Source organism: Meles meles, chromosome 2 (assembly GCF_922984935.1).
Source record: "Meles meles chromosome 2, mMelMel3.1 paternal haplotype, whole genome shotgun sequence".
Taxonomy (NCBI): domain Eukaryota; kingdom Metazoa; phylum Chordata; class Mammalia; order Carnivora; family Mustelidae; genus Meles; species Meles meles.
Genome location: NC_060067.1, coordinates 37,482,926 through 37,505,431, shown reverse-complemented (window position 1 = coordinate 37,505,431; position 22,506 = coordinate 37,482,926). Strand labels below are relative to the sequence as shown.

Genomic DNA, 22,506 nt, shown 5'->3' with positions numbered 1-22,506 from the left:
ACTGGGGTTTCGGGGGGGACCCTTCAGCCTTCGCTGTTTGAGCCCCTGATTGTCCTGCCTCGCCTGCCGGCGCCCCCAAAGAATGGCCTTGCCTTAGTTCCCTCCTTGCCATTGTGTCCAACCCTGGGACGGGACGAAGGGGCGGTGCGGGTGACGGCCAGGTGGCGAGGTCGCCTTCCCGCGTTCCGTGCGGTTCTCACTCCGTCCGTTCCGCGAGGTGAAAGCGAGGGTGCCGGGGAGGCGACGCTACCGCGAGGGAACGAAGAGCGGGCGGGCAGTGCCACCTGCTGAGAGCGCGGCGGGGCGAGAGCGGCGGGCAGCGCCACCTGCTATAAATAGGCTGCCGAGGACACGGCGTGCGACCGCACATCCCGCCGCGAGGGCCTTCATCACGCGCGGGGCCCCGCGTCCTCGGAGCCCAGGCGGACGGCGGGCCAGGACCCTGCGCCGGGGCTGGCTGGGGCGTCGCCCGGACGCCCCCTTCCCCCACCGCCCAGCCCCGCGCGCTGAGGATGGGCCGTCCCGCAGGGGAGAGGCGGGGAGAGGAGGGAGGCCGCGGAGGACCCGCACTGCAGCAGCTGTTACCCGCGTGTGACTCGCCTGTCCCGGCCGTGCCGCTCGGGCAGAGTCACAAGGCGCGGTGGGGAGGGAAGGAGCACTGCGTCCCCCTCTTAGATCCCTGGAGACCGAGTTGGGAGATCCTGGCTTCTGCCCTCCCCTCGCCTCCCCCGCGCTCGCCCAGCCGGGGAGGAGGAAACGCGAGCCGCGCGCAGACACCTCCTCCGCCGCCGCCGCAGCCCCCGCGCGGCCGTGCCTGTTGCTGCCGCGGCCGCGGGACCCGCCGTGTCCTCAGCCGGGTGAAGACGAGGCGGGAGCCCAGCGGAGGGGATCCCTCCCGGCCCCCCGCCGCGGAAGAGCGCAGCCAGCCCGGCACGATGGGCGCCCCGCCCGCCCAGGCCGGCCCCACGCCGCCCCGGAGCACCTGCGCGCCCCAGCCGGGCCCTGAGCTCTGAGCGAGCAGCGGTGCAGGTAGGTGCTCTCTGGGGCTTCCGCACCTCCGGCGGCATCCCGGCCGCCCCCCTCCCGGCTCCGAGCACGCCCGTGCGTTCCCGGGCCCGCGAAGCTGGAATCCGGCAGCCCAAGGGCGTTCCTGTGCTCGCCGCGCTGGGGGCTTCCGGGTGGGTCGGTGGGGTTCATTGCCACCTCGTTGCCCCCCTACTTGAACGAAAGTGAAACCTTAGAGTTCGTGACCGCGCAGGACCTCCGACAGGCACCCTCCTCCAGCACCCCTCCCTCCTGCTCGCTGGGCATCTACCCCCTCCCGCCAAATATCTCTGGGGGCTGTTGTGTTTGTAGGACGACCAGAATGGCGGGTGGGCTGTCAGAGTGACCCCTTGCCATCCTTTAAAAGTTCACGGTACTTTGCAGTAGTAACTTTGGCAGCTTCACCAGTGCGCACAACATTTCTTTCTATGGGCACATCCTGCACTCGTCATTTTGAAACCCTGCTTAATTGTTTCTAGCAGCTTCCTGATCCTTCTGTGCTTATGAGACCCCCTCAAACTTCGCCACACACTGTTGTTGTTTTTAAGAGACTGTTTTCCTTAAAATCCACTTAGAAGTGGCTTTACCTGTTATTTTATTTAAAATAGATTATTCTCTGAAAGTTGCTTAAAAAGGAAAAGAAATTGAAAGTGATGATTGTTCCTCCCACCAAACAGTTTAATTTCCAGAGGGCCTTACTTTAAGGGATCGGTATAGATCTCTTATTTTTCCTTCTAGGTGATTGGATGATTTCAGTTGTTAATATAATCAGACTTTGAAAGACATTTTTAAATGACCTGGTTTAAATGGGTCACACCCAAGACATTCAGCAGCTATCTCTACACGTCCAAACTTTGAAACTTCTCACGCTGTACTTAAGCAGAACTACAGAGGCCTTGATCGAAACCCCTTCTTTTCGAAAGCAGAAATTCATTCTCTGCCTCGATTTGATGGCATTGATAAGAGTTGGAGCGTGGCCACCTCTGGGTTTTGGGGTGTGTTGGGAGCCTTCTCTGTGTGGGAGGGGTTGGGGGGGAGACTGAATGAGGAGATGTTGCAAGGCTGGGGATCCACCTTGCTAAATGACTCTCCCATGTTTCTGAACACTTCATGTTCTAGGACTGTCTTGGGTTAGGGATCTCTGAAGCATCTAGAGTCGAGGTGGCTTCTCCTGCCTGGGAAGACGGTGTTCCTTGGGACCCTCTCCTTCCGGAGAATCCTGAAGACTGTCTTCAGGAATAAGAACGTTGCATGAAAAACTCTGTATAAAAAAGGATTGTCTGCTTTTGTAAACAGGTGTTTTAGAACTGTTTGAAACGGAATGCTTATCCTGGTCTTGAATCTCCCTATGTCTTTTTTTTCTGCCAAGTTATAGGGAAATCAGACCATGAAAAGGGGCTTTCTCCTTAGATTTGTCTGTAAGTAACACTTGACATAATATGAGTTACTGGACTGTGGACTCAGCTGTGAATTACAGGGTGTCATGTGAAATGTTTAGGGGATACTTTCTGGAGTGAACGCAAGAGGAATATCCTGAGATTATTAACTGAGTTCAAGGAGATGCAAAAGGGACTAAGTGTGGTTCAAAGCAGTAAATAAAATGATCAGGTGAAAATGAAAATAAATGTCTTTTTTTTTTTTAAGGTTTTATTTATTTATTTGACAGACAGATCACAAGTAGGCAGAGAGGCAGACAGAGGGTGGGGGAAGCAGGCTCCCTGCTGAGCAGAGAGCCCCATGCGGCTCTATCCCAGGACCCTGAGATTATGACCGGAGTCAAAGGCAGAGGCTTTAACCCACTGAGCCACCCAGGCGCCCTGAAAATAAATGTTTTTATGTTGATTTGTCCAGCCATGTGCAAACCAGCAAAATAGGGGGGAAATTCATGGGTGTACTTATAAATTATTAATGTCAAATTAAAGTTTTGTAAATGGGACTCCCTGCCTGAGTCAACTGCTGTCTTTCCCACTGAGAGGTCTGGGGATTTCCCTTTTCACTGTAATGGCATTTCTGGTTGGGTGCTGTTCTGTCAGTGTTGGGACGACTTCTCCCCCATGTGACATTGATTGTTGTAGGAAATACAGAGGGTATGAGGAGGAAGTGAGTGACTCTGGGGAAATGCAGCTTGCCTCTTCTTCCTCATTAACCAGCTGTTGACGGTCTGCGCCCTCCATTTCCGGAGAAGGCAGCCTCAGCCGGACAGGCTGCCTTACAATCAGATAGACTCCTCTGCAGTGCCGGGTGTGGGTGGCGGCTCCTGTCTGCCAGATCTTCTGGGATCTTCTGGGACAGACCACCGTGAGCAGCAGGGAGTGGCACATACCTGTTCTCCATTGACACCCAGCGTGCCCATCACCATGGCACCCGGAGTAGGGATGCCTGCCTGAGAGGATTGTGTCTTTTAATTTCATCTTGTCAGAATGGCAACTCCCTCAGGCCCCTTTTCCACTCTTTATGACATTTCTCTGAAGTTCCCCAGCCTCAGTCCTTACATTCCCCAGATGGCCTAAGTCAGCTCAGGTGTCGGGGTAGGTGTCTGGGTAGCTTCTTTGCCCTTTTCCCGGTCTGCTGGGCTGTGCTTCTTCTTCTTCTTTTTTTTTTTTTAAGATTTTATTTATTTGCCAGAGAGAGAGAGAGAACACACAAGCAGGCAGAGAGGAAGGCAGAGGCAGCGAGAGAAGCAGGCTCCCTGCTGAGCAAGGAGCCCGATGTGGGACTCGATCCCAGGACCCTGGGATTGTGACCTGAGCCAAAGGCAGCGGCTTAACCAACTGAGTCACCCAGGCATCCCGTGGGCTGTGCTTCTTAAGTCTCATGGCCATGAGGGTCCCCATACGTGGTATGTTTTCCAGCCCTCATCTTTTCTTGGTCATTGAAACTTGGAGGATCCCCGTCTGTGGGGGAAAGTGAATGATTCCACTCAGCAGACGGGCTGAGTATAATTTTGACATTAGATTTGGATTAATGAGACCAAGCAAAACATAGACAGAAAAAAATCACCCAGCTAAATCACTAGAAAGATATTTTAGGGTTGTTGACTTCTAGAGATGTTTCTATCACAAAGAATAGAAATTTGGGCCTAGGACAAATCCTGCCTACAGCACTAACCAGGGGATCCATACGGAGACGGGAATGATAAAACATAAATCTCAGAGTTGTAAGAATAGAGAAGATCTTGTATGGAATGTCCAAGAAGAGGTGGTTGGTCAATAAATATTCCCCTGGCAAAGTGGTTAAGAGCAAGCATGAAGCCTGGAGGGGAAGGCCCTGGGTTCAAAACCCGGTTCTGCCATCTGCTGCTAGGATGACCTTGGGGGAGTGACCTGTCTTCTCTGTGCCAGCGCCTCCTTCCTCATCTCTTATCTGAAAATTAGAGCTGATGATGGCAAAAATCCACTGGCGTCCTTATTTAGATACGATAATTAGAGTCTGTATTGTCCAGGATTGTTGTAAGAGCTCAGTTCACAGTCACACAGTAAGTGCTATTATGTCTGTGTTCACAGTTATTATTATTACTTTCAGGAGAATAGCAAGGCAGCCATGCCAGAGGGAGGGATAGACACCCCTGAGGGCCTGTGCCTTGTGTCATTTTATCTTGTGTCATTAGGTAGAAGAGCATATAGGAAGTGGCCATGGCATCCTAGGAGGCCAGGCTTACACTGGCCCTGATTTATGTAGGAGGGAAGTCGTTCCAAACATCATTACTTTATGTGTCAAATTAGAGAGGTGTGTGCTGGGGCTGGAGCATCCTGGATGACGGGGAGGTTAGATCCACGGGCTCCAGGAGCTCCGCGTGCTGGCTGTGCGTGAAATAGGGTACTGTCCGTAGGATCTTCCGAGCCTGTGGGCAATTCCAGGGTAGCAGCCCGCTGCTCTGACTGGGTGAGATTCTGGGGCACATAGTGTAGCCTTTCCCCAGGTGATCTTACTGCATGAGACTAGAATATTCAGGTGGAAGAATAATTCTGTTCAGCAGCATGCCCTTTCTATCTGGGATAAAAAGCAGAAGAACGAAGCCACTGATTTGCAAGGGGAAGTGATTAGCTATCCGGGGAGTATCTGCCCATCCTGGGTAGGGGGCCTCCTGGACAGCTCATCAGTCTTGGCTGGTTCCTAAGCTGGCTTGGAGCTAGAAGCTTCAATACCTCTCCTGTCTATCCCTCTTTTATTCCCTCCTCTCCCCGCCCCAGCGCTCTGAGAAGGTGAGGGCTGGATGTGCTGTGGCTGTGGTGTTTATTGCTAGCTTCTGGAAAGTCCCCCTCCCATTCCCCATGATTGGCTGGGACGGCACTGAGAGGGGTTGGGAAGAGAGGGGTTTTCCAATGGCCGCTTGCTAACTCCTACCATCTCTTCTCTCACTTCCTGATCAATAAACTCCATTCTTTCTTCTGGTACCTCCCCCGTATTTGTATTCTTGACAGGAAGATGGGAGCAGCTTTCTATCCCCACACAATGTTGGGGACATTTGGTATTATACATTATGAAAATTAGATTTTCCCGATTTGAGAGGTTGAAGACAACTTGAGGATGATCTTGTTCCATTCTCTTATAAGAATGAGCTTGAGATTTGGAGAAATTAAGTGACTTGCTTTCTCAGCTTCACCCTTGAAAGTGTTTTCATCAGGAAACTGAGATTCTCTGCTGCACTTGGATGGCAGTCAGGAATCGGACTGTCCTAATTCTGTCATCCAACTTGGACAAGGCACTAACTTCTGCAGAACCACGTTTCCTCATGTCAAATATAAGGGGAAAAATTTTTTTTAAAAATGTATTTATTTACCCGACAGAGAGAGAGAGAGCACAAGCTGGGGGAGCAGCAGAGGGAGAGGGAGAAGCAGGCTCTCCGCTGAGCAGGGAGCCCGATGCTGGGGTGGATCCCAGAGCCTGGGGATCATGACCTGAGCCGAAGATAGATCCTTAACTCCCTGAGCCAGCCAGGCATCCCTCAAATATAAGGGAAATTTCTAAAGAGCTGAAAAGGACATTTCTGACTTACAGATTTTATAATTCTAAGTTCATGCCTTCAGGGGTGTTTGATATAGAAGGACTCACTAACAAGACAATTGCAACTGTTCTAATAAAAACATCTTTGTGTTTGCGATGCCTACCTTGTTTATGGACTGTGGTAGGTAGGAATTGTGTAGCATACAGATGGTCTGTTTGAGGGACAGAGCTTGTACACAGATGAATCTACCAACAAAAACAGAGTTTGAAGTTTGCTGGGAGTAACAGATCACAGTATTTATTTCTTTCTTTCTTTTTTAAAGATTTTATTTATTTATTTGACAGAGAGATCACAAGCAGGCAGAGAGGCAGACAGAGAGAGAGGGGGAAGCAGGATCCCTGCTGAACAGACAGCCCAGTGCGGGGCTGGATCCCAGGACCCTGAGACCACGACCCGAGCCGAAGGCAGAGGCTTAACCCAATGAGTCACCCAGGGGCCCCTGGATTACAGTATTTCTTACTCAGGGTATGAGACCCAAGAGCTCTCTTAGAGTTGATGGTTCTACCTGGGAAGGATGGTCAGAGGTTGCATGCTGATCACGTGGACTGAGATGGCTTTAAAAATAATCTAATGGTATATTAGTATTATTTGAATAGATCTTCTATTTCACAGAACTTTTATTGAAAAATAGTACAGACCGTTACTCACCTAGTCTAAGATACCATGAATCTTACATCAGCAGAATCTGAATTATTGATAAATAATTATGGCTATGTTTGGGGGTAGAACTTACTTTTTCTTTAATTTTTACTTATTTAAGTAATCTCTCCACCCAGCATGGGGCCTGAACTCATGACCCTGAGATCGAGGGTCACGTGCTCTTCTGACTGAGCCACAGCCAGACACCCCTGGGGTAGAACTTATTATTTGAGGGTTTACCAACAGTGTTACAGACCAGCCTACTTTTTGCAGAGAAACTGAGAATGTGCCACAGCTGGTTCAAAAATGAAAACTCTAGGCATTTAGATAATTTTGTCAATGACATGGCAGAACAATTTGGTGACTATTTACTAAAGGTTTGAAATTCTAAATGGTGTAATTTTTTTTTTTGCACTATGTATATATTCCTCACAAGAAGACTGAAAACAATCCCGTATATTCACCATATTAATAATTGCCCCATCCACACTAATCGGGAGATCTCGGGTCTCCCCTTTGTAATAATTCTAGTCCCTCTTGCAGCATGTCTTGGGATTAGCGGCTGTCAACGGTCAGGACGTGAAGCAGATTCAGTTACAGCAGTGGGAGCTGAGCGAGGTATTTAATGCCTCCCTCACCGGGCGAGAGAGAGAAAAAAGAAGAGAGAGAGACCATTATTTATGGGGTTATGTGAACTTCAAGTCTGTTTTTATCATCAAGAGAGGTTGTCCCTTAAAGGAGAAGAGACGGGGAATACGTATCCACGAACTCTGTTGGAGCTCGAAAGTGTGAACTTATTTCTGAATTTTGGAACATTTAACATTAAAAAGTAGCTCTGAACTGTGTTCAGATCCTATTATAAAAATACACTCTTATCATTTATGCATCTATATCACATAGAAAAATATAGAGTTAAAGGAATAGACTTCAGTTCTATTTCAGAAAATGTTCAGAATGTGAATATTGAATATATTCCTGGTTCGTACACAGCCGTCTTGCCTCTTATTTCCTCACATGATGAAAAGGGGCGAGGGAGCACCCCAGGTCTCTTTTGAGGGCGCTAATCCCATTCATAAGGGCTTCAGTCTCATGACCCAGTCACCTCCCAAAGGCCTGACCTGCGAACACTATCACAGTGGGGGTTAGGAGTTGACCGTTCCATCTGTAGCAGTGACTCCTTGGCCTTTGCCTTGGCCAGGAGAATAATGATGCTATTTATAGAGACGGAGTTCATGGGCAGCAGGAGAAGTTCTGGGAACTGGGGAGATGAGACTGAGTTAGTTTTAAAATAACTAAATCGGGTGGTTCAGTGGGTTAAGCATCCGACTCTTGATTCCAGCTCAGGTCATGATCTGGGGGTTGTGGGATTGAGCCCTGCATGGGGCTGCAGGCCCAGTGGGGCGTCTGCTTCTCTCTCCCTCCCTGAGCCCCTCCCCCTGCTTGCATGCAGACACACAAGGTCTCTCTCTAAAATAAATAAATAAATCTTTAAAAATGACTGGTTGAAGCTGAGGTGCCTCTAGGCTATCCAGATAGAAATACCGAATGGTCTGCCCTGCTCTGGATCTCAGCAAAGAGGTTCAAGGGGAGACATTCACGTGGGAATCATCAGGGTCTGTGTGGCAGATGCCATTCTTGTGCAGCCCTCTGGAGGATGGGTGGACAATCAGGAGCCGAGTCTCCCACACCCACCTGTGACGAGCAACTGAAGCTCTCCAGGCCTCCGTGCCCCAGGTCCCAATGATGGCAATGCTAGTAGTCTGTACCCGAGGCTAGGGTTGGAGATGAAGGTGGAATGAGGTCACACTTGCGGTGTGCCCGGAGTGCACAAGTCAGCTGCTAGCAGCAGCAGCAATGTCTGAATGTGGTTATGGACCCACAAGCCATTAGGTGAGACTCTCCAAAGAAAGCAAGTGGAATGAGGACAAGGGATGGAGTGAAACAGGGGCCAAAAGCCATCAAAGAACCTGAAAGAAGCAAGCAAGGAGGTAAGAGGAGACGCAGAAGGGTTTCAGGCAGGAAGGAGGGATCACCCTTGAGAAATTCATCAGAAAGGACAAGGCAGTTAGGACCAAAAAGCCCCCCTTGGATTTCACAGCCCGAAGATGCGGATGGCCTTAATGGGAGCAGGTTCAGTGCCTAGGCCGTGCATCTGGTCGCAGTCGAGATTGTCCATGGGTACTGGGTAGTGAGCCAGTAAGTGCGGAAGGAAGTTGTGTGGGGAAGGAAGGCTTGGGGCTCGGGAGGATTGAGGTTAAAGGAAAATGTCTTTTTTTTTCCTCAGATGGGAGAGACTTCATTCCTTAGTTTACAATATTATTGAGCCTCTATTGTGAGTCAGACACTGGCAGGCGCTGGGGACACAATGTTGAGCCAGACAGATACAGTGGCTAGGTGCTCGGGGAGGGAACGATGAGCCAATGAGGAAGGACGAGGTTTCAGATCCTGTAGACAAGTCAGTTCTGCCCAGAAGGCTTTTGTGTCCAGTGGAACAGGAAAGCGTTAGGCTACATCAGAGGTGGTTGTTGAAAATCACGCATGGGGGGTGGAGGTGGGCAGGTAAGAGAATTTGGGACCACCGGAAGCAGCATTTTCTACTGATGAGCGGCAGTGTGGGCACAATGGCTGATAATACGTGAGTTGCGTGAAACTATTTATGGCGATCTGTGGGACATAACTGGCACCAATTACATGTTAATGAAATCTGAATTCCTGTTCAGCACCTCTGGGCTAAGTCAGGGAGAGGCTTTTAAAACTTAAGTGGCATCATAATTGAAAAGGTCAGTTGTTGAGAACTGGTCTGGTTCAGTGGACTCTGATAATGGGTAGATAGCCGCTATTTTTTTCTCTCAAGATTACTTGTTGCGGGGAGAATCACCACTACTGAATTTGATTATCTTGAAAAAAAAAAGTCCTTGAGGGATACCTGGCAGGCTCAGTCCAAAATTCCTTGAAATATGTGTTAATACAACAGGGTTTAAAGGGATCTGAACAGGACGATATTGTTTTCTGTCCTGCTTGTTTTTGCTGGATCAATGAGGCGTACAAACGTTTCACAGGAGTTTCCCGGTGGGATCTTTGTAACCTGTAGTGAGTGCGACGGTTACAGCATTCATATAAAGAAGCACAATTTCAAGAAGGCTCTTTCTAGGCCAAGCACCTTCTTTGAACTAAGATCTGTTTGTTTCCCCATGTTTGGGTTTCAGGCTTTTTAGTTCTTCAGGAATAATAACTCTTCGAAAGTAGCTATTGCTGTGATTTCATTAAATTCTAATGCCTTTGTTTTTCTCCCCCAGGATTCTGCCCCAGAAGCACATAAAATAGATTGCTCAAATAGAAAATAGTGGCAACGTTTTGCTGACTTTCCAGATCTTTCCCAAGATGGAGCCAATCACATTCACAGCGAGGAAGCATCCGTTTCCTAACGAACCCTCGGTGGACTTCAGCCTGCAGCTGGTGGGCTCCTTGCCTGTACATTCTCTGACCACCATGCCAATGCTGCCCTGGGTCGTGGCGGAGGTGCGGAGGCTCAGTGGCCAGTGCTCCAAAAAGGAGCCCAGTGCCAGGCAAGTCCGGCTTTGTGTTTCCCCCTCTGGACTGAGGTGCGAACCCGAGCAGGGGAAAAGCCAACAGTGGGATCCACTGATCTGTTCCAGCATCTTCGAGTGTAAGCCCCAGCACGTTCACAAACTGATCCACAACAGTCACGACCCAAGTTACTTTGCTTGTCTGATTAAGGACCACTCAGCCAGTCAGCAGAGTATCTGCTACGTGTTCAAAGCTGACGATCAAACAAAAGTAAGTGGAAGTGGGGACGAGAACGGGATGGCTTTCCTCGCCTGGGGGTTGGGACATTGACTTTGCAGATCCTGGAATGAAGAAGAGAACGCTGCGATCATACATAGATTATTTCACTGGGATTTTGGTTTATGAGGTTGTTTTTCTTTCTGTAGTTTTGAAGAACATTTGATAACAGCTGTTGGGAATTCTAAGTTTGTGAGTTTAAAAATTCAACAGAGAAATTTGCCTCAGCTTATAAACAAGAGCTGAACTGTGAGGGTTCAGATCATTTAAGGTGTGTGTTCTAAAGCAGTGCTTTTCCCACAGAAAGGTGCACACGAATCATCTGGAGATCTTGTGAAAATACAGATGTGGGTCCAGGAGGTCTGGGAGGGACCCTAAGACTGCATTTCTAACAAGATACCAGGGAGGTGCTGATGTGGCTTCTTTGCAGATTGTGGTTTGGGTAGCAGAGTGCTACCTAGGTCAGTGAGCTCCGCATCTTTGACCCGTTAAAAAAATATGTACGTATTTAGAAGCTATATCCGAAAACTGTTAGCCAATTTCCTGAGGTATCATGGTCACTTGGACAAAGACTGTTGATAAGAACAATGGGTTCGAAGCCAAGGTTTGATACATGAAGGTTTTGTGTGTGTGGATGCCAACTTTATGTCGGATCTGATTAACTCGTTATCGTTATTGCTCGTGATGTGGCTGAGAAATGTATCCTATGGGAAACGGAAAAGGTATCATCGGCTCTATGACTTTCCTGGGTATTGGTGTTTGCGTTGTTGTTACCTTGTTTTGCAGTTCGGTGCAGAACTCGTTGAAAGTCCATGTCCATTTTGTGAGGCTCAGTTTAGATCAAATTGAAAACATAATCCGCATGGCTACAATCTCTGTTGGGCGCATATAAACTGCACTTTGATAGAGCCTCCTCTGCTGACCAACCCCATGAGCTGAGGAATGCCCCTGCCAGGCCTAGCGTCCCTCTGTGGCTGTCTGCCAGGCACATGGAGTGAGGCGGCCAGTGTCAATCATGTGGTACATGTCAGTAAATAGAAATAGAAAGGCTGATGTTTTTCAGCCTGTACCCCACTGTTCTGTCTTGTTTTGGTTTTGGTTTTTTGTTTGTTTGTTTGTTGTGCATACCCTCCAGGGCGCAAGAACTTCATGGGAAATTCATGTTCTTGGCGACCAAGTAGACTCTTAGAGATTCACTTTTAAGCCAAAGTGGCTCTTTGATTCCTTTCGTCAGTGAGTGCTGCTCCAGGGTCAAGCAAGAGGGTCTCAGTACAGGCTAGAAGGAAGGCAGAAGCAACGATAGGTCAATATCACATGGTCCATGTCCAGGTCATGACTAGAAGACAGAGAACGGAGCCGAACACACTGGCTGTATGGAGGGTTTTCTTCAATAAAGGCTAATTTGAAGCTTACAACCACTATTTTACCCTCAGAATTCAGTATCTCCTCAGTCATAGATCATTTAATGTTGTCATCCATGCACCTCAAATAGATGGGACAGCACCCCAGTAAAGAGGTTCTGAGGGCCCAGATTCCAGTCCAGTCTGCCACTTATAAACTGGGTCACCTCAGGCAACTCTGAGCCCTAGTGTTTCATCCGTAAAATGGGGATAATTATCGTGTCTATCTCAATGTTGCCAGGGGGACCAAATGAGCTAGAACAGCACCTTAGTAAGCAGTTAATGGCCATAAAAATTTTCATTAAAGAGAGTTTTACTGAAAGCAGGTTATATGCTAATTTCACTTCATCTTTAAGGTAACAGGAAAAAGGAGGCTAAGATGAGTGTCTTCAGCTCCCAAGATCCTGGTCATCCTTCAGCAACATTTTTTTTAGAAAGTAGATACTTTAAAAAGTGCATAAATAAACTCAATGGTTCTTATTATTTGGGCAAATTCCAGAATGCAAATGAAAGGATGGAACAGCTTGTACTCCAGGCCCCCCCGATCTATATAAGGACTGAATTTCCTTGGGGAGACTCTTTGCGTGAAATACTTGCCCAGCACTTTCCACTTTTGACTCTTTCCCAGAATTTTTTACAGCCATCTGAGAACAGGCTCCTGGCCGGTCATTCAGACACCTGACAGGAAGAAGAGATTTATAACTAAATTCTGAAACTGGAGCTCCCTGTCTTGCTGAGAGTAGACAACTGGCCTTACTCTGCGTTCTGAAAAGCCATGGGAGAAGTAGGAATTAGGTCTGGAGTTATTTTTGGCTGGCATACAGTTTTTCCAAACACAGATTGCCAGGGCCCGGAGTAATATATTTCTGTCAGCCTGCTCCTCGTGTAAGAGAGTAATTTGTAGCACAGTTACCTCAGTCAGAGATTTGGGTTGGTTGGAGACTGAACGGTACATGAAATGGGGCCCGATTCTCCATCAGGTGTGACAGCTTTGATGTTCTCGGGACGTCCCTGGCACCGCATCTCATGGGAAAGGGTCATCTGCTGATGGAGAGCGTTAACCTCTGTCATCATTTCTTGGGATTATTGGAAACATTCGCTCAGTTGAATCATTTTCTAGATTAGGGCCTCTCCTGAATAAAGGAGGTCGCTTTCAGCCGTGCTTACCAGAGGAGATGTATGCATTTACTGCCGGGCTTATGAACATGGAGCTACTACTTGAGACGAAACCCTCCGATAGCATGTAAATTGACTTGCTGAAGAACGTCTGGGGAGAAGAGGCATATTAAGGAATATTTTTAGAGCGTAAGATGAGACTGTGTTTCCCATCTGTGTGTTGCATGGAATACACTCGAGGTGTTCCACAGAGAAAAGCTTCCACAGTCGAAAAGCAATCTCCACCTTTTTTGACGCGAGGGCCCCTTTTCAGTCTTAAAAATTATAGAGGATCCTGAGGAGCATGCATGTGGGTTATATTTATTAATAATCACTGCATCAGAAAGTAAAACAAATTGTGAAGGAACTAATTTCTTAATTTGTTAAAATAACAAAAACAAAAGGAATATGCCTCTTATGTGTTAGCATCAACAGTATTTTTCTGGGGGCGCCTGGGTGGCTCAGTGGGTTAAAGCCTCTGCCTTCGGCTCAGGTCATGATCTCGGGGTCCTGGTATTGAGCCCCGCATCGGGCTTTCTGCTCAGCGGGAAGCCTGCTTTCCCCTCTTTCTCTGCCTGCCTCTCTGCCTACTTGTGATCTCTCTCTCTGTCAAATAAATAAAATCTTTAAAAAAATATTTTTGTGAAAAATAGCTATATATTTTTCCAAAAATATTTAATGATAAGAGTGACATAGTTTTACTTCTTGGTTGGTTTGTTTGTTTGATTCACATCTCTTATTATCTGGATTAATAGACAACAGCCAGATTCTCCGCTGCCTCTCCATTCATTCTGTTGTGATATGTTGCTTCGGTTGAGCGTATGAAGAAAACTTGTCCTCACGCAGATGTGTGGTAGGAAAATGGAGAAACACTGTATAGCCTTTTTAGAAGATTGTGGGTATTTTACTTTAACTATACCAAAACTTGACGAGTGGGAGTTGCTTAAAGGCTTGTTGCAATATGAAATCTGAAACTGTATCAAGGCACTCTTGCACTTTGTTATATTAAAACCTATTGGTTTATCGTGCATTTTAATGAATCTTTTAAGCACTTATGACTGTGTAACATCATGAATAGGCTATCTGGAAGATATTGGTTCACATAGCTACATAGTTCACACAGAGAACCACGGTTTTAGAGAAGCTGTCTTCTATTTCACTCTTGATTTGGACACTCATCCATGAAATCCCCAAATTTATTGGGCCAAAGATCACATTTTTCTCATAACATCCAAGAACATCCCTAGGACACATCTGAACTCAGTAGGATAAGGTTCTGGGTTGAAGTGTCATTTTGAGTTTGGGTCCATGGTGGGAAGTGAAGACATCCATTCTGGAAAACAGATGGTTGCGTGAGTGACCCTGACTAGACCTTTCCCCCTCACATCACAAAGAAACCGGGAGTTCTGCCCAGACTCAGCCCTTGAAAATGAGTCTAGGTCTTTCTTCCTCCAGTTCTTCAACTTTGTCTCTTCTATGAAAATCTGTACTCAGAAGAACGTCAGATATTTCACTCACTTAAGTTTTCCTTGAGATCATTCATAAGAATATTTCTGTTTCTATCCTTTTCTTTATTTACGGAAGAAAAAACTCTACTCCCTTGAAAGGGAGTTTCCATCACTGAGTTGCAGGCGGTGTAAGTTCTGGGGCTTCTGAGTTTGTCTGTTGCTGTTTTGTGTCAATAGGAAGAAAGAGTGGATTTTGAAAGGGGAGTGTAGGCATTAGTGAGATGGTAATACATGGAGAAGTGTAGGTTGGAGAGAAGGTGAAGGGAGGGGACAGAGCAGGACCCCAGGGTAAGTCAGATTGGGTACAGGAGAGCAGTTTTACTAAGTGCCCATTGTTTTTTAAGTGATCTTCCTTTTCTACTTGGCATATGTCTTCGCTTTTCAAACACTGTTTTTGACTCTCTTCAGATTCTGATCTTCCGGATGCTGTGTCCAGCCTGGGCACAGCATGGGTGTTTCATAATTGTGATGGGACAGATGTCATTAATGTAAGAGTGCTCATGGGCCTTCCTCTTCTCCATCAGAGAACCTGGTATTTGCTAGAATCTTTTTTGTTTTAATATTGTGAAATTTCTGTTTTATACTTTCTACATTTAAATGTTGTATTTAAAAATGTTTTAAATTTTGGGACACCTGGGTGGCTCAGTTGGTTATGCGGATGCCTTCAGCTCAGGTCATGATCCCAGCATCCTGGGATCGAGTCCCACATCGGGCTCCTTTCTCAGTGGGGAGCCTGCTTCTCCCTCTGTCACTCTGTTTGCCTGTGTACTCGCTCTCTCTCTGACAAATAAATAAACAAAATCTTAAAGAAAAATAAAAAATAAAAATGTTTTAAATTTTTAAAGTTTATATTTTTTTAAGAGATTTTTTTTAAGATTTTATTTATTTGATATATATAGAGAGAGATCACAAGTAGATAGAGAGGCAAGTGGAGAGAGAGGGGGAAGCAGGCTCCCCGCTGAGCAGAGAGCCCCATGTGGGGCTCGATCCCAGGACCCTGAGATCATGACCTGAGCCGAAGGCAGAGGCTTAACCCACTGAGCCACCCAGGTGCCCCTAAAAGTTTATATTTTCTAAGCTTGAAAGTCAAAAATCAGGAGTATTTGAAGATTTGTAACTAGGTTATACTGACCATAATTAAGAGAAGAACACTATTCTGTTGCCTATGTAACCAAAGGGACCAGAAAAGATTTTGAGATAAACCAGGAGGACAACATGAGTTTAAGGCAACAGCACATTCCCAAGAAAAACTTTTCTTTAACAGCCGAGGACATGATAAAGTCATCATAAAAAACAACCAGTTATGCTGAAAAGATATAAAACCTCTGATAATGGACACTCTATATGGAAGAAAATGACTTTTTACTATCCTTTGTTAAGACTCTGAGACAAATTCAACGTTTTAACTGAGAAAAAGCATTAATATAATACTTAGATGAATATAATAATTCACAGTAAAATTTTTAAACTCCTTCCTTAAAAAGATAGTTGTACTTGTCATTATTTTTTTTTTAAGATTTTGTTTATTTATTTGACAGACAGAGATCACTAGGCAGAGAGGCAGGCAGAGAGAGAGAGAGGAGGAAACAGGCTCTCCGCTGAGCAGAGAGCCCGATGCGGGGCTCCATCCCAGGACCCTGAGATCATGACCTGTGCTGAAGGCAGAGGCTTTAACCCACTGAGCTACCCAGGCGCCCCATACTTGTCAATTCTGTTCCTGGTATAATTTCACCCACCCGTATTGATGATAATTTTTCCCCAAAGTAATAACTTCTATTCGCAGAAAAAACTGAGAGGCAAAAGAGTAAAAACTGTCATATACAAGTCTGCTAGCAGACTAGCAAAGCTTGTAAGTACACATAACGCATCTTTTTTTGTTGTTTTTTTAGCTTTTCTTGAATTTCTTTTTTAAAATTTAAATCCGATTAACGTATCATGTATCATTGGGTTCAGAGGTAGAGCACAGTGATTCATCAGTCTTACCTAAGAATAGCTAGTGCTCATTACATCACGTGCCCTCCTTAATGTCGATCTTGCTAGTATTCTTCACTTTTCCAGAGAGGAAGTGTCATTTCTCACTGGGAGAGAGGCTAAGTTATCTCAGTAATACAGTGCTAAACCCTTCCCGGGATGAGGAGGAGGAGGGGGAAAGGGTGGGAAAGGAGCTTGGGGTCAGGGGTAGAGTAACTGCATGAACTTGTAGTGGAAGTAGACTTCTAGAAAGACGTCTGCGTATAGATGAGGACTTTATGAAATGCTGCTGAAGAAGATGTATTTGAGAGGCCGTCAATGTCCTTGGAGGGAGTGGGTTTCCTTATCCATGATTTTTGGCATCTAAACTGCATTTCTTGACCGTGGCACATACTTGAAACTGAACCCTGGGGGCTCCCCTACCACGAAATTTAAGAGTACTTAACTATTTGTAGATTTAACTTCAGAGCGGTAAGTATTTCCCTTTAAGATTTCCAGTGAAGAACCAGTGTATTCTCTGAGGACATGGGTTTTCTCAGTAACCCCCAGGGTTTTCAAGCTCCCTCATCCAGGCTTTCTGGATTAGGTTACTTTACATATTCAATGAAGAGGTGGTTTTATTTTCTTTTCTCTGGATTAGCAGAACTAAGACTTCAAATCTCCATCTAAAAAGCCAGAGTTTGCTTTAGCTGAGTTTAATGATTTAATTTAAATTTTTTTGGAATTTGTTTTTTTAAATCCTTTTTTTTTTTTAAGATTTTCTTTATTTATTTGACAGAGAGAGAGAGAGAGAGAGAGATCATAAGTAGGGAGAGAGACGGGGGGGGGGGGGGGGGGGGGGGGCGGCTCCTGCCAAGCAGAGAGCCCCATGCAGGGGCTTGATCCCAGGACCCTGAGATCATGACCTGAGCAGAAGGCAGAGACTTAACCCACTGAGTCACCCAGGCACCCATGGAATTTGATTTTTGATTGCAGCTTTGTTTGGGTTGCATTTTACCCGTTACCGATTTGTCTTACTAACCCCCCATCTGCATGGGGTTTTACGTTTAGTCCCAACTGAGTACTGCTTATTTCAGGATTTTCAGTAGAGTCTGGCTCCCATCGCGTCTCTAGCTTGGCTGGTGCATTTGCCGGCTCATTACTTTCTTTCTTTGCTAGAGCGAAGATGGAAATTACAACACTGAGCTGGAGCGTTTTGTTCCTAAGGGTGATGATTCTGAGGAATATAGGATTACTTTTCAGATGTTCTTATCCGTTGCCTTTCTGCATTTGGCTTTCGTAATTTCTAAACTTCAGACGTTAGTCTCTTTTTGTTCCTCAGGGGATGGTTCTGAAAAGGTTTTGTTGTATATATTGTGGAGGACTTTTGATCTGTTTCATTCCTGCCACGCGACTTTGATCCCTTCTGGTTTATTATGTAAGGTTTCATTCGGGGTCCCACTCGGCAGCAATGACTCAGTGCACGGTTGCCGGGAACAGCGTATCCGTGTCAGCTAATCAACACTTGACCGTCTGTCCTGCTAGACAGAAGTCAGTTGCTGGGTGCAAAGGTTGGCAGGGATTCTTTCTCATCTATAAAAAGAACGTCCCGGACTGCGTGAACTCCGAAGTATTCGTTGGAGGGTTTGGGTTAGGGACACGGGATTGATTGCATAATTTATTTTTGACTTTGAGAAATGAGTCTGAGGGCTTCAGGAAGCACCCACCTTGTGAGAGACCCTTAATTTTTTAAAGGTCCTTGTCTTTCAATACATACCACTTTGTATAGCTTTGCATTTTTCACCCAATGTAATTATTTTTTAATATAAGTCTGTTCCTAAGAATAGAGTTTACAAGTATCTTGAGCCCAAAGTTGACTTGTATCTTAAAAGGATTTATTTATAGCCTAGACCTTTACCATCCAGTGCAATAATCAGTAGCCCGATGAGAGATGAGCACTTGTGATGTGGCTGGTCTGAGTTGAAATATGCTATAAGAGTCAAAACAAGTAAATTGCAAAGACTTCATTTAAAAAAAAAAGAACTTAAAACATTTCAATAACTTTCTATATTGGTTACAGTTGAAATGATAATATTTTGGATATATTGAGTTAAATAAAATATAACACTAGAATTCATTTCACCTGCTTATTTGACTTTCTTTGATAAGCCTCCTAGAAAATTTAAAATTACATATGTAGCTTGTAGCCTCTCCACTAGTCAGCACTGGGCTAGACTAGCTATCCAGGAAGTATTTCCAGAAATAATCTGAACATTCATCCCAGAGTGACTCCAGGTTCCCACTTTTCTTTGCTGCCTTTTATTTGTTAATGATAGAATTTTGCTCAAAGTTCTTCTGAAAAGATCACATTCAAAGCTACATCCTAGGGTGCCTGGGTGGCTCAGCTGATTAAGCGCCTGCCTTCAGCTCAGGTCATGATCTCAGGATCCTGGGATCGAGCCCCACGTAGGGCTCCCTGCTCAGGGGAGAGCCTCCTGCTTTTCCCTCTCCTCTCCCTCTGCCTGCCGCTCTTACTTGTGCTCTCCTATCTCTCTGTCAAATAAATGAATGAAACCTTACAACAAACAAATAAAAAGCTACATCCTGTTTTTAACTCTAGATTTGTACTGAGATGGACAAGAACCCTGTGAGCCGCTAGTTTGGGATATACTGAAAGAGACAAATCTCTTCTTTCTACTTTATCTCTCTCTCTCTCTCTCTTTTTTTTTTTTTTAAGATTTTTTATTTATTTGAGAGAGAGAGAAAGACAGAGAGAGCACAAGCAGGGGCAGGGACAGAGGCAGAGGGAAGAGGATAAGCAGATTCCCCACTGAGCTGGGAGCTGGATCCCAGGACCCTGAGTTCATGACTAGAGCTGAAGTCAGATGCTTAACCAACTGAGCCACCCAGGCGCCTCTCTCTCTTTTTTTGTAAGTACATTTCCACCCTTTGGATGCTTAGGGATGTGCTCCACTAAGGGTGGCCTGTGAGCCTGAACCAACAACCAGAGCAGGCCAAGTGCCCTGAGAACCTCTGACGGAGCGGGATGGCAGGTAGGGCTTAGGGGAGGAGCTGATGTAGGACCAGGAGAAGAGGTGGCCTTGAGTGGTGTGATCCCCGATGTTGGACTCTGGGTCTGACTGAGTGCTCACATCTGACTTCACAACAGCCAGTCCTGCAGAACACTTTCCTAGCTGCCTTGGCTCTGGGCAGTGTGTCAGAAGCTATGGTTTCTTGCACTCGAGTGAGGTAGGTATTTGAAATGTTGCAGATTCAACATCAGTGCATGCGTTGGAAGGTTACCAGTATGTCGTGTACTTGGCTGGGTGTTCTGGTACAAAATCAAGTGAGATAAGATTGCCCCCTCAAGAGGTATGATGATGTTTTCATGTTCTGTACTGCCAGGAGTTAGCAACATCTGTAAGTTATAGAAGAGAAAATTGGGGAGAATGGAAGGAGGCCCAGTGTAATGCCTGCGGTTGTTTGAAAAGCTGCCATGTTCGTACAAAAAGAAATAGACACACCACGAGTTGCTCTGGAGGGCAAAGTAGGAACGGTAGAACCTTGCAGAAAGACAGATTGTTGGCCCTTCCTAGCACTGATAGGGAACTGTCTCGAGCAATGGATGTGGATGGATTGTGTCCCAAGGAGATTTCACCCGACAAGTTATCTTCCTCCTGTTTCTACACTTCCCATAAGTGGGAAGTATCACCTGATAAGGTGATACTTGGATACAAGGAGTGTATCACCTGACAAGGTTCCCCTGTGGTTTCAGACAATTGACCTGCTCCCAAATCTATTTCACGTTGAAGTGAAGTTGTTCCTGGAATGTCTAGCTGTGTGTCATAGCTTTATCTTCCGGAAGGACCCTGAGTAAATGTATTTGACGTGGGATATTTGAATGGGTATTAAAGACCCACTAAAGGGGTGCCTGGGTGGCTCAGTGGGTTAAAGCCTCTGCCTTCGGCTCAGGTCTTGAACCCAGGGTCCTGGGATCGAGCCCCACATTGGGCTCCCTGCTCATCAGGGAGTCTGCTTCCCTTCTCTCTGCCTGCCTCTCTGCCTGCTTGTGATCTCTGTCTGTCCAATAAATAAATAAAACCTTAAAAAAAAAAAAAAGTAAAGACCCACCAGGTGTTTTCTAGGCCAGTGAGTTGGGTGGAGATTGAATGGGCATTCTAGGTAGAGGAAAGAGGGTGTGCCAAGCCATTGCAGGACAAGGGAATGCGGAGGTGCCCACGGTGGCTGGGGCTGCTCTATTAGAGTTTTGCAAATTGCGTGGTCTGAGATGAGACTGGGAGGAAGGCTGGGGACAGGTTTTATAGGGCTTTGTAAGCCTTACCAAGGGGGTTGGATATTCTTTTTTTTTTTTTTTTAACATTGTATTTATTTATTTGACAGACAGAGATCACAAGTAGGCAAAGAGGCAGGCAGAGAGAAGGGAAGCAGGCTCCCCGCTGAGCAGAGAGCCCGATGTGGGGCTCGATCCCAGGACTCTGGGATCATGACCTGAGCCGAAGGCAGAGGCTTTAACCCACGGAGCCATCCAGGCGCCCCGGAGGTTGGATATTCTTAAGAAGGTTGTTATTTAGAGGCATTGATCAGGGCAAGTGAAATAACCGGGCTTGTATTTAGATTTTGGAGTGGAGGACAAAGTAGAGGAATGAGAGGCAGATGAGGCAGACCAGCTAGGAGGCTATTGCAATAGTGAGTGTGAAAGCTCAAGAAGTGTGTTGACCCCCCGCGCCTGGCTGACTCAGTTGGCCTAGCATGCAACTGTTGATCTCAGGGTCGAGAGTTCAAGCCCCACATTGGGTAGTGGTTACATAAATAAATAGATAGAGAGTATCTTGATCCATCAGGATGATGTGAAATAGCTTATTCTCATGGAACCAAGTTGGTATCTTCAAACTCTTTCCCCTCTAGATAAATTAATGGTTTAATTTAACACTTTGTTGGTCTCTCATGAAAGAGAAAGTCAGTCATATTCTGATTTGCCTTCCTATTGACGCTGACCTACCTGGTTCCTAAGGAATGATGTGAAAAAGAACACAGAAGTAAAATTGCTAATCTAGTTCTGCTTGGTCTTCTAAAAATATTTATCCTGGCATCTCCCATCTTAAACAAACCCTCCACTGAGCCCAAATCCCATTCTGAGCTCCCTCCAGTCACTGGCCCAATTTTTTGCTCAACTTTTTAAGAGTCGTCCTGGTGATTATCTTCACATTTATGCACTGATTTTCTCCTCGACTTACCAAGTGGCCTTCCGTCCTGATCACCACTTCCAACTTGTGAGATCTGGTGATCCCTTCCCTGCTGCTCTCATCCAATTTCTCAGTAGCTTTTGGCACCGTTGGCAGGACAGTGTTTCTTCTGTCTTGAAACACTCTCTCCTCTTGGCTTTTGAAGACCCATACCCTCCTATTTCCTCTTTTACTTCAGTAGTGGTTTCCACCCAGACCCCTTTGTTTGTTTGAAGATTTCAACTCTGAATTTCATGTCCCCCGAGACCCAGTCTTCTACATTTCTCATCTTGACACTGGATGAGCTCACCCTGTCTCATAGTATTAAATACCACCTGTTTAGGGGTGCCTAGGTGGCTCAGTGGATAAAGCCTCTGCCTTCAGCACAGGTCGTGATCCTGGGGTCCTGGGATCCAGGCCTGCATCGGGCTCTCTGCTCAGCAGGGAGCCTTCTTCCCCACCCCCCCCCTGCCTGCCTCTCTGCCTACTTGCAGTCTTTCTCTCTGTGTCAAATAAATAAATAAAATCTTTAAAAAAAAAAGGCTATGTAGATCGCCTGTCTGCTTCCTTGTGATCTCTGTCAAATAAATAAATAAATCTTTAAAAATAAAAATAAAATAAATAAATACCACCTGTTTGATGGTGACACTCCAAAGTGAATCCATTCTTTCGAACTCGCCGGTGAGTTCCAGACTTGTGTCTCCAGGATCCAACTGGACTTGTCTACTTGGCTGTTACTTGGGCATCTCAAACTCAAC

General features: G+C 46.1%; 1 protein-coding gene across 4 annotated transcripts in view; it reads left to right on the top strand.

Annotated features, from left to right (window-relative positions):
* The first annotated feature begins 559 nt into the window (after window positions 1–559).
* The window catches only part of TBC1D1 (TBC1 domain family member 1), a 231,156-nt gene continuing 209,209 nt past the window's right edge, over window positions 560–22,506 (top strand). The window contains exons 1-2 of one of the 4 annotated variants that reach the window (XM_045993594.1): window positions 560–1,029; window positions 9,985–10,486. In XM_045993594.1, coding sequence (XP_045849550.1) covers window positions 10,070–10,486 — 417 coding nt within the window. In that variant the 5' untranslated portion in view covers window positions 560–1,029; window positions 9,985–10,069. The remainder of the gene's footprint in view (window positions 1,030–9,984; window positions 10,487–22,506) is intronic. The other 3 variants (XM_045993559.1, XM_045993568.1, XM_045993576.1) reach the window with 3 other exon arrangements.